This window comes from Micromys minutus (assembly GCF_963924665.1).
Source record: "Micromys minutus genome assembly, chromosome: X".
In the NCBI taxonomy this organism is placed as follows: domain Eukaryota; kingdom Metazoa; phylum Chordata; class Mammalia; order Rodentia; family Muridae; genus Micromys; species Micromys minutus.
The window spans coordinates 122,680,067-122,694,605 of NC_137970.1; the positions used below are offsets into that span (position 1 = coordinate 122,680,067).

At 36.9% G+C, this 14,539-nt stretch overlaps 1 protein-coding gene across 5 annotated transcripts in view; it reads left to right on the plus strand.

Moving 5' to 3' along the window:
• The window catches only part of AFF2 (ALF transcription elongation factor 2), a gene marked incomplete at both ends in the record, with an annotated part of 471,510 nt that overhangs the window by 357,988 nt on the left and 98,983 nt on the right, over positions 1-14,539 (plus strand). For all 5 annotated transcript variants that reach the window (XM_080909761.1, XM_080909763.1, XM_080909762.1 and 2 more), the window contains one exon: positions 9,153-9,249. In XM_080909761.1, coding sequence (XP_080765887.1) covers positions 9,153-9,249 — 97 coding nt within the window. The remainder of the gene's footprint in view (positions 1-9,152; positions 9,250-14,539) is intronic.

Below are 14,539 nucleotides of genomic sequence, written 5' to 3' on the forward strand. Positions count from 1 at the left end.
TTGGAACCCTTTCCTCCTACTGTCTCTTGCAGCCTTGATGTGGGGGTTTGTGCCCAGTCTATTGCCTTGTTTAGTTGATATCCCTAGAAGTCCTGCTCTTTTCTGAAGGGAAATGGATTTGGGGGAGACAGGAGCATTGGGCAGGACTGGAGGAGAGAAGGGATGGGAAACTGTGGTCAGAACATAATATATGACAGAAGAATGAAACTTAAAGATCAAAATGACAAAATAAAACAGCAAAACTGATAAACCTGTATTTGTGAAACGTGGTTTGTTAATAAAATTTGTGGTCTAAAATTAAGTTGTATTTTGTATAGTCTTAGACGTTTTAAAATTGAAACGAGAAAATAATATAGTTTAAGTTTCTGATATATAATTGTGTGAAAGGGTACATGCAGTTCTTCACCATTCAGGCTTTATTTTAATATGAAACTTTTAAAACATAATTGTATTTGATTTATCCTATAATTTAAACTGAAATATACAAGGACTAATAAAGATTGGCCAATTCTTTTATGGTAAGGGTACAATATTGAATATGTCACTTAATATTTGCAACTATCTTCTAATGTGGTATATCATGGTTCCCAAATCACTTAGGCACTCCAGAGTTCAAGGGGTTTAAATAAAGAAAATTGGCTAGTGAAGACTTGAGCTTGGGTCTATCTGACTGCAGATTTCATAAGCCAAGAGCTTTACTGCATTCAGAAACCATAGTTCCAGTGGAGTACTTTTCTAGAAAGATAGTTGGTAAGCTAAGGAACATTGGTAATTCTTGCCAGTATGTATCCTTGTACTTAAAGGGGTCCTGCATGACAAATTATGCCACCTTAGCTCATATATATCATACTAAACAGAAAAATAAATCTATTAGATCTTATTTTCTATATAGTAATAAATTTCCTAGTCTTTGTTAGAACTTAAATATGGGATCATATTTGCCCTGAGAAACGTATGTATAATATGTTTAGCATGAACCTACAAGGAGGCCCATTAAGATGGAGTTACCAACTGCTAAGCATGTATGGTGAGATGGGAAGCTTGTCTTCTATACAAACATGGGAACTGAAGGTATGCAGACAGGCCACATAGTCAGCAACTTGACCTGCAGCTAATCTGAATCTCAGTGGAACACTTAGTGATCCTCCCTTCTCAGAGAGTAAAGACAAACATGATATATACTTCAGGGCCAACTCACACTTGCCTTCTTATCTCCTGTGGGAGGTTGGCATAGGACAGTTTTCTATGGCTTTTTAGATTCTGTGGAGGTACAAAGCCTACCCTGTCCTTGAAGAATAGAAGTGCCACATAAAAAATTTGCTGAGCTCAAGTTTAGAAGAACCCAGCTACAGACTCTTCTATAACTCACTCAAAAGTCTCCTCAGAGCCACCCCTTTGGAATTCGGAATTTTGGAATTTGGTGCACCCCTTTGTGTATGTAGATCCAAGAATCTAAAAGGAGCAGGTAAATTCGACTGTTCTTCCTACCTTTCATCATGTAAGTAGTAAACAGTCTAAATGTGAGTATAATTCTTTGTGACTTTACTAGGTTAATCAACCAAGTCTCATTCTTCATATTAACTTGTCTTTTAAGTATGTACATTCACTGATGAAATGTATGTGTGTCATAGGCAACACATGCCAGTGCAGCACTGCTGAGCGTCGAAGCCCTGTCAATGTGGGTTATGAGGCAATTTACCTCTTTGTACTTTGAAGTGTAAAGAGTCATTTTTATTGACAGCAAAAAGAGCTGAGCATACAAACCTGGTGGAGATTTTATAAACAACTAAGCATCACTGTTGTTGAAATTTAGTTGAACCTAAATTGTCAAGTCTGAATATTTTGCTTAAACAATTGGAAATGAAATGGAATTTCTTTATGCATCAGCATAAAAGAAATCCTGCCTGCTATATCAATGCAGACAAACAGCTCTTCTCTGCAGCCTTTCTCTAGAAACATTCCAAGTTAATGTGTTCAGTTGTCAGTGGCTTTGAATTTGCAGATACTACTCAAGTATTGGCCCTAGCCACCAATGAGTTTAATTTCAGGTGAAGTGGCTCTCAGAAGACATGAGTTGTAGTACCCTTAACAGTAACTGAATTCTTCAGTTGTTTTGAGGAGTTGGTTAGGTGGAGATTAATGGACCAGCTCCACAAAGGGGCTCTTTACTTAATCCCTTAGTAATTAGAAACTAATCTGGAGAGATGAGTAATGAATTACCTACTGAACATGAGGTACATTTGAGGTATGTCCAAAGTTTTCTTCTCTTAATCAACTCTGTGGACTCTTAAAAACTTAAGAAAGTATGAGATGGGACTTTTTGGCTTGAAATTTTATTTTCAATGAGTAAAGCTACCCAGAACTGTTTCCAAAGAAAGAAGTGTGCACTGCAAGCAGTGCAGCACCTGAAATCAAAGATCCCAGAGGGTATTATCTGAGCACAGAGCATTTATGCTGATTCTGATGGATAATTAGTAAAACCCAGCATCTGGGAGGCTGAGGCAGGAGTATTGCCAAGAAGAGGGAAAGGAAGGGATATTAGGTATTCAAATTAGATAATAGAAACCTACTACTACACTCTATTACCTGGCTTATAACACCCTGGATATTTTTCCTAGTGAATGTTTCATCTTTTAATCCCATATTCTTTGTTTAAAGCACCCCCCCCGATTTTTTCCATACCCATTACATGTATGAATGAAGGTAATGTCACTTGGTTGAATGTGACACACAAGAAATTCTTTCTAGATGACTGGTATGTTCCACTGAAGAATGGAAGGTCAGCTGTCTTGTTGAGGGTGTTTGACACACATATAGGTAACTTTAACTCTCATTCTGCCTCAAAGAAGCTTGGCTTTGTAGTAAATGGAGACTATTATAGAAAGCTACACCTGGTCACAATACAGAGAGCAACTGTCTATGACCTGTCCAGACCCAATTGATATATCTATGACACAACCTCTAAGTCTCAAGGAGAATTGGGCAAGATGGGATGGAAAGGTTTTAAGGTTAGGAGAAAAAGACATTTGCCGCAAGATTATGTCTTATGTATATAACAAGAAACTGCAACTATGAAATCTTAACAATGTGGTCGGCCCAGAAAGACCTACACGAGGATACCAGTTGACATTGCAACATGGCTGAGGAAACATCACAGGTCCCACATCTAGATGAAGATATGCAGGGAATTAATTATTTCTGAGAGGATGAGAATCAGTTTTCTTCGGAGATCATCTCCCTATTCAGTTATCCAGGACCAAGTGGCCAGCTCTAAACACATATTACATATGGACAACACTAAAGTACACAGCATGTTGTATGTATGTCTTTATAGTGTGTGTGTGTATGTGTGTGTGTGTGTGTGTGTGTGTGTGTGTGTGTGTATGAAAGAGAGAGGAGGGAGAAAGAGAGAGAGAAAAAGAGGTCATGGAATTTAGAGGCAGAGGATGATATGGAAGGAATTGGAGAAGGTGAAAGAATGCATTAATCATATAATAACTATCTCTGAGACACATGTTTGTTACATTAAATAAAAAAACTGGGCAAATGGTCCTTGGTACTATGCCCACTTTTTTCTTATTTACTACAAAACATGTTTTTATCCCCATTGAGCAATGGAGTAAACAGAGGTTAAGAGAAGCTAAGTGAGAAGGTTGGGCTTTCTTAATGAATCCTATACCACATCTATAAAGCCAAAATTCTCTCTATAATAAGATACTTTACTGAATGAATTCATTTCAACCCGTCACTTTATCTCTGAGGCTAAGAAAATCCTGATTTTTAAATGCCTTTCTTTGAGGTTTTTTTTTTTTTGGGGGGGGGGGGAGATGTCACATGGTATAAAAAGAAGTTTTTCCTTAAGAATTTGGAAAACATTGACTTAATTGGAAATATCAGAAAACATTTTACCAACAAAGGCAAATATTTGCTTTCATCTCTGTTGAAGCGAGTCAGCCTGACTATTATGACATGTAAACAACCATGAATGGGGATGGCTTATGCCAATAAAACTTTACTTGTAAAAACTGAAATATGATTTCTATATATTCTTTCTGTGTTATGGATTGATATTTTTTGCCCACCCACTAAAACAAAAACAGTTTACTCATTATAAGTACAGAAACATAGCAAAGTCTGATCTAGGAAACAATGCTTTATTCTCATGCTAAGCCATCAAAGTATTTGGAGATACCCATCTTATGCAATGTGTAGCATTCCATATGCTATAGAATATAGTCTTCTCCAGATCTACATGTACATGGTAAGTACAACTGTGGCAGACACAGGCTCTTGGCCTAGAATGAGGGACTTGGCCCTAAAGTTCCACTTAATAGATCTTTGAGGCTTTCATAAAATGTAATACTTATTTTCTTTTAAATTTTTTTGGATATTCTCTGTATTTACATTTCTAATATTATCCCTTCTCCCCATCTCCCTCCACTTGTTTTGTGAAGGCGCTCCCTCTCCCAATTATCCTCTACACCACAGTGCCTTGGCATTCCCCTACACTGGGAAAAAGTGCCCTCACTGGACCAAAGGCCTCTTCTCCCATTGATAACAAACAGTGCTATCTTCTGCTACACATACAAAAGGAGCCATGGGTCTCTCTATGTGTCCTCAACAATTGATATTTTAGTCCATGAGAGTTCTAGAGGGTTTGGTTGGTTGATAATGTTGTTCTTCCCCTGGGATTGAAAACACTTTCAGTTCCTTCAGTCCTTTCTCTAGCTCTTTTATTGGGGCCACTGTGTTCAATCTGATGGTTAGCTGCAAGAATCCTCAACTATATCTGTATGACTCTGGCAGAGACTCTGAGAAGGCATCCATATCTGGTTCCTTCCAGTAATCACTTCTTGGCATCAGCAATAGTGCTTGGGTTTGGTTGCTGCATATAGAATGGATCCCCAGGTGAGTCAGTCTCTAATTGAACTTTTCTTCAATCCCTGCTTCTCTATTTGACCTTGTATTTCCTCCTGTGAGGGTTTTGTTCTCCCTTCTGAGAAGGACTGAGGTATCCACATTCTTGCCTCCCTTCTTTTGGAGATTCATAAGGTCTATGAATTTTTTCTTGGGTATTCAGAGCCTTTTGGAGCTAGTATTTCCTTATCAGTGAATTCATACCATGTGTGTTCTTTTGTCACTAGGTTACCTCACTCAGGATGATAGATTTTAGTTCCACCCACTTGCTTAAGTATTTCATAAAGTCATTGTTTCTAATGGCCAAAAGCACCTATAGAAATGTTCAACATTGTCATCAGGGAAATGCAAATCAAAACAACCCTGAGATTTTACCTCATACCAGTCAGAATGGCTAAGATCAAAAACTCAGATGACAGCAAATGCTGGAAATTATGGGGCAAAATAGGAATACACCTTCATTGTTGGTGGGATTGCAAGCATGCACAACCACTCTGTAAACCAGTCTGGCCGTTCCTCAGAAAATTGGACACAGTACTACTTGAAGACCCAGCTATTCCACTCCTGGGCATATACCCAAAATTCACTCCGACATATAACAAGGACACATGTTTCACCATGTTCATAGCAGCCTTGTTTATAATTGCCAGAAGCTGGAAAAAAGCCAGATGTCCTTCAACAGAGGAATCCATACAAATATTGTGGTATATTTACACAATGGGGTACTACTTAGCTATTAGTAACATTACTAATTTTCAAACCAATGACCAATTTTCATGGTCCTCAAGCTGAGACTGCTCAAGATTCTCAGTGAAATGATCATTGAATCAAAAAGTTATAATTTAAAATCTCTGAAATTAGTGAAAGCTCTTCCAGAGGACCTTTACCCTGGGAAAGCAAACTTGACACTCTTAAAAGTATTACCACTTTTTAGTTCCCTACCTTTATTCCAACCAATGCAGACCACTCAGTAGGTAAAAATACAGCCCTGTGAGTAAGATAAAACTGCTCATATTTCATTCCTTCAAGACTGCTTTATTAAAAGGAAAAGTTCTTTAAGGCATAGAGCTGCAAAGAGTTGAATTACTATTCCAGAAGATGGCACAGAGTGAGACTCTGATGAGAAGGCATAAATCCTAAAGTATCCCATGACTCTTTGGGCGATATGATTATCCCCAAGCCCAGCTGTGGGATGCAACTGAAGTTATCAGGATCTTACTCTGATTGCCATCAGCTCATGGTACTCAGTATGCCAATGACAATCTAAGTAATCAGAAGATCCCAAAATAGTTAGATGGACCAGAGTCTGTGGGTCTTAACTTAGTTTAAAACCTGAGTAAACCAGCCCCTTACCTCACATCCCTAATGCAGCAGAAACAAGATGCTAGAAAACTTAAAAATTATAACATTTTTTAAAGTTCTAAGGAAGAGAATTGTACCAGCAGCTGCCTATTTTCAGAACTATATATTAGAGAACATTTCATTTCTATGATAAAATCATAGGCAGTGTACTAGGAAGTAATATAACCCAAATTTGAGTCTTTGTTCTGGGGGGTCTCATTCTACCTGAGGAAAGCAGCATAAAGCAACCATGAGCCCATTTCTAGATCCACCTTTGAGATATTAGTAGACATTTCCTTAATTACCACTGTTTATTGGATTGATCGCTGACATCTTCCCAGGTGAATTTTATAACTTTGTCAAGTATCTGCACTATTAGCTCTAGTTGTGATTCACATTGCTCACAACGAAAGTATGTAAAAAAAGGGTTGTCCACGTAACTTAGATGTCATAATGACTCAGACAATATGCCCAAACCTACAATAAGCCTGTGGTCATTTCATGTTAATATAGTCTTTGAGTTCATTATGTTCTTGTTTATGTTAGAATTTAATGCAACATTCTTTATCATTTGTTTCCTATAGGAAAACATGTACTGTTAAATTGTGGATATAGATGGTTTGCACCTCAAGTTTGTCTCCATGGCTTCTACTTATTTATTATATATTAAAAAAAACATTTTGTAACATCTTTCAACCTTATTTAGATAGTGTCGCTAGCAAGGAACTTTCATCATAGGCTTCTTTCAGGCATTGGATTCTGTCACAGATCAAATATTTAGCACTATACCTGACATAGAAAATTGGCCACTACAAATAGATGAGTCCTGTGTAATTCATTATACCAACCACTTGAACATACTTTACCATGTACAAACGTATGCACAGAGAAAACCATTTTACAATAATTTAAATGTATTTGATTCTATATTCTGTTAGTGATATAGTCCTCATTTCCTGACATGTGTGTTTAGAGCTACAAAGCCAAAACTTCAAAAGAAATGTCAAGATGCATATTTTCTCCTCTAATATCTTGAAAACAGCTATTAGTTGTCTGCAGAACAGCCATAAGTTCTGAAAAAATAGTTTCTCTAAAACAATCTCAGATAATTGTCCTCTTACCAAACATCCCTTATACTGCTTGTGGTTGTTGTTGTTTAGAATTCAATGACTCCATTAGGGATGGGAGAGCTATGCTTTATTTGGAGAATTATTACATGCCCACTGTGACATGAAACCCTTTCCAACAATTGAACAAGACCTCTAAAATAACGCCCCATGCTAAATAAAATCAGAAACCTCATTTCCCCTTTTATCTTTCTTCTTAAGTATTCATAACTCAGATGGGAATCTAGAAAGGGAATTTTAGGATTGATGTTATACTAACTAGTGTGTGACCTTGAGGGAAGTAGTTCACCTATCTTGATCTTTCCTTCCTTGTCTCCAAAATGAAGTTGGTAGACTCTGTCCTTTCTGGAAAGATGCTATAAAGAAGATGGAAGTGAATCAGGTGTGCCTCGTCAGCCACCTGAACATTAAGGACTGATGGGAAAAAGAGAAACACTATGGAAATTTGTGCCATGATTTTCACTTCAGTCTGTGTGAAACCCTGTGTGACCTGCTTAGCTGACTCTGAGGCCTGTGACGTGCAGTCTTCCCTTAGGCTAGAAGACCAGAGAGAGGAAACACCCCTCCACCACCACAGAGAAAGGGTGGGAGACTCTCTTAAGTCTAGGCATCACTGAGGCTGACCTAGAATCCAGGTATCCAGGATATGCTCTGGCTCTAACTGCCCCAACTGTGATGGATTATGGAAATAGAGATTATTTTTAAGAATATTATTTCAAGAAAACCTTTGTGAAGAATAGGAGCCTGTAAAGAATAGGAGCCTTGGGAGACCACAGCATATGATTTCCAGAGTTGAAAAATACAATTTTGGCTTTAAAGTTAAGCTTGATGCTGAGCCAGAAAGAAAAGAAAAATGAGCAGAGCATGCCTAGGAGTTGGGAACTGGTCCAGGACAACTGAGATTTCCTCTACTTGCATCATGATGATGAGGTCTAAAGTCATGTTTAATAAATTAAAAGATGAACACAAATTGGTCTTTGAAGGATATTCACCTGGACCTTTATGATAATAAGCTGCCCTTCCTGCTCTAGCTCCAACATGAAGATAACAAAGACAGATGACACTCAAGTTAATACTCCTGACCAAACTAAATGCTTTATGTGGCCAAAAAAGAGTTTTGAAGATGCTAGTTCATCCCAAATATCTAGACATCTCATATTTTCCAGATACATCACTTTAGGAAAGAAATGTTTTTTATACACAACATGAGTTTATATTTCTTGGATCATATTTTACATCAAGAGATGATGGATCATACATTAAAAGGTTAATGACTTGTGGTTTCTCACCCAGATATTTGTGGTCACTGATCTTCCCATTCAGAGGCAGTAAAAGTGTCCTCGCCCTCTGTCATCCAGAGAGCCCCAACAGTCTTTCCCAGCTCAGCTTAGCAGTGCTACAAATTCCTTCCCATCTTCCTGCCTGGAAGTCAAATCAGCTGGTCTATAGAAAAGCAATTTCCCATCACCCTGTATGTTTGACCAGTACTTTTATTATACTTGTGTATAGATTCCTGCCATCTCTGGAGATGATGAAATCATACATTTGTCCCTTGATTTAGGTTAAGGTAGCGATAGAAGAAGTGTGAAGTTATGACCTACCTATAGGAGCTCAAATATCTAATTAGCTGAGAGGCTCATGGTTCCCTCGATATGGTTGCGGCTGTCAGATTCTAGTAACAATATTTTTATTCTCATCGCCAAGTCAATCTGCAGATAATTTAGACAAGATGTTTTGTAACACAAATACCACTCTGATTTACTTCAGGATGCTTGAAGACGACTTGAAGCTGAGCAGTGATGAAGATGACCTCGAGCCTGTGAAGACCTTGACAACACAGTGCACAGCCAATGAGCTCTACCAGGTAGGAGGGACTTAGAGCTTTGGATTGAGCTTGAGGAGATAGGGCACAAAGTACTAGAGTAACTTTTATAAACACAACCTTTGCCTTTTGCAGTGAAAGAAAGAAAGATGAGCAGTGTTTGGGAACAGATAAAATCTGCTGTCATTTCCGTTAAAGCTACAGCCGAGAGATGCTGAGCTCTTCAAACCCAATTAAATTTCACTCTATTTTCTGTACACAAATACGGCTCACCAATAAGCAATAGAGTATTGTATTTCTGTCGTTTAAACTACTTGCTATATTTGGGTGGCATGTCCATTGCTCCGCTCCAGGGTGAAGCTTAGCATTTACAGGCAATAATTTGGGTGCAAATGTCACTGTTCCATTTTCTTTTTCCAGACCTAACACTGCATAGTGGGGCAAGAATAAGTACCCTGTATGTTGCAGCATCATGCATTGAACAAATCTGTTCTAAATAATTTCTAGTACTTTCTCCCCAGAAGACATGATTGTAATCTGATTTCTTTGATCATTTCTGATGAGACTGGACTTCTTGCTTTTCAAAAGTAAAATAGCAGTGTAAGTCCCTATATCAGCAATGATATATAATATCAATGATCCCTGCACTGTTTCTCAGATGTAGAGTTTTTCTATATGTTATGGAAAAAATATGGAGTGCAGAAGGCAAATCTGATGCTACATAAATCTTGCATGTTTTTCAGTTTTGGTAGGGCATCAAGAACAAACACAAGGCAAGTACTACCTGCACTCTCACAATCTCCCCGCTATTTCTGAAGCACTTGCTGTGCAAGCAGTCCCTTGCCTTCTTCAGTGTGGACTGCACAACAAATGTGGAATACACACTTCATTGGCAATGTTTGTCATTTCTGCTTTCTGCATTTAATATGCCAATAACAAGAGCATCACTTTAGTAAATAAAACCAAAACAAAGCAAAAATTCTACATCATTGATTCTGACAGCTGCAACCTTAAATTTTAATGGGAATGTTTAGAGCAGAATGTAGCAATAACAGAGAGTAAATTTTGCACACTGATTTCTTCTTTATGTGAATATATAAATGTATTTCTGCTTTATAGTTCATATGATTATTTTTATATTAAGAAATGGCATCAGACTCATTGGCTGAATTATTTGAGATTTCGAATACCTTTACTGTTATTATATAAAGTACCGTTACATATGGATGCTCAGGAGCGATAAGTTGGGAGCTCCTATGTGGCCTGTTGCCTTCTGACCAGACATGCCTTCTTTCATGAGGCTAAAGTTCTCTCACTGAATAGAGAACTGAAATGGTAGAAATACAGTGCAACAAAGTAATATAGTTAAGTTTGTGGAACAGGAAGTACTTACACAATTCCAAGTGTTCACATAGGAGCTGCTTCGGGGAGTTTTGAGGACAAATTAAGTGACTTGGAAAGGTATAGGTATTTGGTATGAATGACAATATTTGGTGACCTGTGGATTTATAATGCTTAGCATTCTTTTCTAAGAATATAGGACTTGGAACTGTTTATCTTTTATTACGTTAAACATTATACAACATAAAATTAAGAAGTATAAACTCATAGTTCAGTGACATTCAGTATATTGACAAATCCATAACAAATTTCCAAATATTTTCATTGTCCCAAATGGAAACTCAATACATATGACGTATACACATTCCTACTTTCATTTAGCCCCTGAAGATCACTCACTGAACTACATTTTGTCCTTGTAGATTTGCCTATTCCCTATAATGGGAAGATAAATGATTGGACCTTTAAAATATCTACGTTCTTCACTTACTAAAACAATTTGTTTCTATGTTATTTCAGGTTGTACCATATAGTTATACTTCATTTAGTTTTATGGCAAAATAGTATTTTGTTGTTTGGATAAAGCTCATTTTGTTTATTTGTTCATCTGTTCCTGATATTTTAGTCAGTTCTGCCTTTTGGCTACTACGTCGTGCTGTTGAGTGTACTTACGGCCAATGATTTTCATGGACATTTATATTTCTTTTAGCCTCAAAAAGAAATGGAAACACTGGTTCTCCTGTTAATTTTATGTTTGTTTTTAATAAAGGAACAACAGGCATAGTTTTCATCTGGGCAACACAGGGCCATGTAGATAACATGGCTCTAGTTACTTATCTCATTATTGGGACCATTCTACCTCCAGCAACCTCATAAATATGCAAACCATATACACAGAAAGATATGTGCTTTCTCCACATTCCTACTACATTTTGCTTCTTAGTTAGAACTTTGAGGGATGTTGACATGAATTCATAGTAGCTGAAAAGACGTAAGTTTTAATCCTAGTCTTATCTCTTTCAAACGGAATGAATTCTAGCAAAAGATCTATTTTTTTCTAAAATAAATATGAGTACCACCTACTCATTGAGTCACATTAGATTCAGTGAAAGATAAATGTAACAATACATATCAAAGAACTTGACAATAAAGCTCAGGGCATAGCAGGTGCTCATCACTTTAGATGACATTCATCATTGTTATGGCTACATCTGATTATCTAAAATGTCTAAAGTGCTTTGAAATGCTAGGACTCTCCACTTTCACTTTCTTATAAAGAATGAGATGGTAAGGATAACTGATGAATTAGGTACATGAAAAATACTCAGCATGTGGCAAACTTGAATGAAAAAAATCTGTCTTGTCTTAATGTTTATTAGCTGTGTATGCCTGGCCATGAAAAATTAAAAGTGTAATCATTAGGAATGTAGTTTCTGGAATGAAGAAGCTTGATAACAATTCCTACTTTATACATACTAATTATATCACATTTGGGGAAATTGCCAAACATCCTGAATTCTCAGATTTCCTACAAGTTAGGATAAAATAGTCTTGTCTAATTCATAGGAGTGTTGTGAGGATCAGACAAAGCTTAACTATGAGAAAGTATGCTTAACTATGAGAAAGTATACGGAAAACTGTAAGCATGACAAGTATGTAGTTATCCTTCCTTGTGGCCCAGTTAGCATTAACTGAAATTCTCTCTTAGATATACAAGAGAATAGACATTTTTCTTTGGCTTAGGTGGCCATAGGCTTTACTAAGAACTAGATTAAACATCCTAACTGGCATTCAAAGATATCTGTCAAGTGTGGATAACCTTAACTCCCCTGAGTCCTGACAAGTTTTAAGTCAGCATCTCCAGGAATAAGGTCATCAATGAGACTGTATCAAGTCCTTCAGAAAATTACATGTCTCTGGAAGATATTCTTCCAAGAACTGATGTAGATAGACAGTTGAATCACACATACTGAATTCAGTGTGTCTCTTCTTTTTCTGAAATAGCTCCTACTCTGCTCCTAGAAATATTCTTAAAGGCCTATGTAATTCCCTATTTCCACTGTTTCCCTCAGAAAAAATCCCAAATAAGATAAAGATACCACTGAGAGTTTATACTGAACATTAGAAAGTTCCAGAACAGCATTAGTATAAGAAACAGTGCTTTGTATTTAGTGTTTGTGTGAACAGTTCTGTAGCAATATAGTGTTAGAGAGACAGATATACAGAAAGAAAGGAGGGAAGAAAGAAAGAACAAACAGGTGGATAAATGGTTTTGATGTCTATCACCCATCTGATAGAATGTTTAATTGTCATCTGAGAGTGTTGACATTACAGATATATTTCCATCTCTGGCCCTCCCCTTGCAAAAGTTAATGAATTCCCGTTTTCCCAGCCAGAGATTCAGTGGTGTTCAGTCAGGTCTGGATGGATACAAAAGGATGAGCTGCATATGAATGGGGACATACCATAGTTTCCACTTGGCCCTAGCTAAACCTCTGTTTCCCTTTTTGTCAAAATTTTCTTCTTACATTTCTTGGGATTAAAGGAACCCCTGAAAATGAGGAGTCAAACCCGAAATCAATTTTCATTTACAGCTGAGAAGCAGTTATTGATGCTGTGCTTACAGTTCAATAAAAAGACCTAAAGATATAGACCCTGTGCTTCTCTTCCAATATAAGCAGGCTAATCAGTCTCAACTGCTTTTTTTAAAAAAAACAGTATTGTTTTGACAAGATTATTGAAATTACTGTCTTTAAATTTTTAAGCGCTCTAGAATTTGTCTTGTTCTAAAGACTTCAAACGTACAAGTCAGACTCTAAAACTTTCCCAGGATCTGTTCATAGAACCAGGTAATCACCTGCTTATTATTTCACTTCTTGATAGCATTAGTAGTATTCCGACCTACCTAGCTCCAAGCTTGGAGTCTGCTAGCTTCTAGATTCAGGGTGCTCTGTCATGACCAGTATCTGAGGCCTACTCAGTATCTGAAGAAAGGTATAGCTTTCTTATAACCCAACTCACCTCAGAATATATATGAAACACACACACACATTTGCTTCTAGAAACTGCCATTAAGACATGTTAACAGTAATGTTATCTTTTTATTAATATGAATCTGACTGAAATTATAGACTTCATAGACTTCATTTAGTCCACTTAGAAGTTCAAGACACTTAATGTGATTGGAAATGTTCAGTTAATAATTCAGTTTAACCAAAGAACTCTAGATAAGACTTGGCGTTGTGTATTTGTTATTGTTTTAAATTAGATGGTATACAATTTGAAAATATTCTCCAAAAGGGCCAAATTAGACTATATTCTGAAAAGAAAAATGTTTATATTAGCTTGTTTGAATTTCTTTTAAAAATAGCTAAGCAATTCAAAATTTATTTGAGAACAAAAACATTGTAATGTCTGGATATGTTATCTAAGTAGTTCCAATGTACCCAAATTTCTTTAGTCACATAAGGACTATCCTGATAGTCTGAAACATGTACCTAATTCAAAGATTGTTAGTGAAGATTGTGTGTACCTTTCAACTAGAATATGATGGTAGGGCTCTATCGCCCACATATCAGACTTATAGACAAAAATATTTTCTTATGTATTACCCTTCCCTTCATTATCTTATGTCTTTTTTTCTATAAATTTAGAGCAACTTCACACATAAAAATGTTTGCTTTTAATCCTGACTCTTGATTTTAGTTTTATATATGAACCATTTGCTTGTTGCTGTGCTTCCTTCTGGCTAGGTTGCTATTTTTAAATACTTTCAAATGGCACAAAATTACAAAGATTGTAAACCCTGGGCATTCTGGCAGGTTCTGGATGAGCTGCTTACACATATACTGAACTTCCCAAATACATTAGCCAACTTAAACTGAAAGCCTGTTTTTAGGTAGAAAAATTGCTTGTGCAAACGATGCAATGCATCTCGCTCATGCTCTCCTCTGGTTCTGTAGGAGCTGCTATGCTGAAGTGAATGTATTCG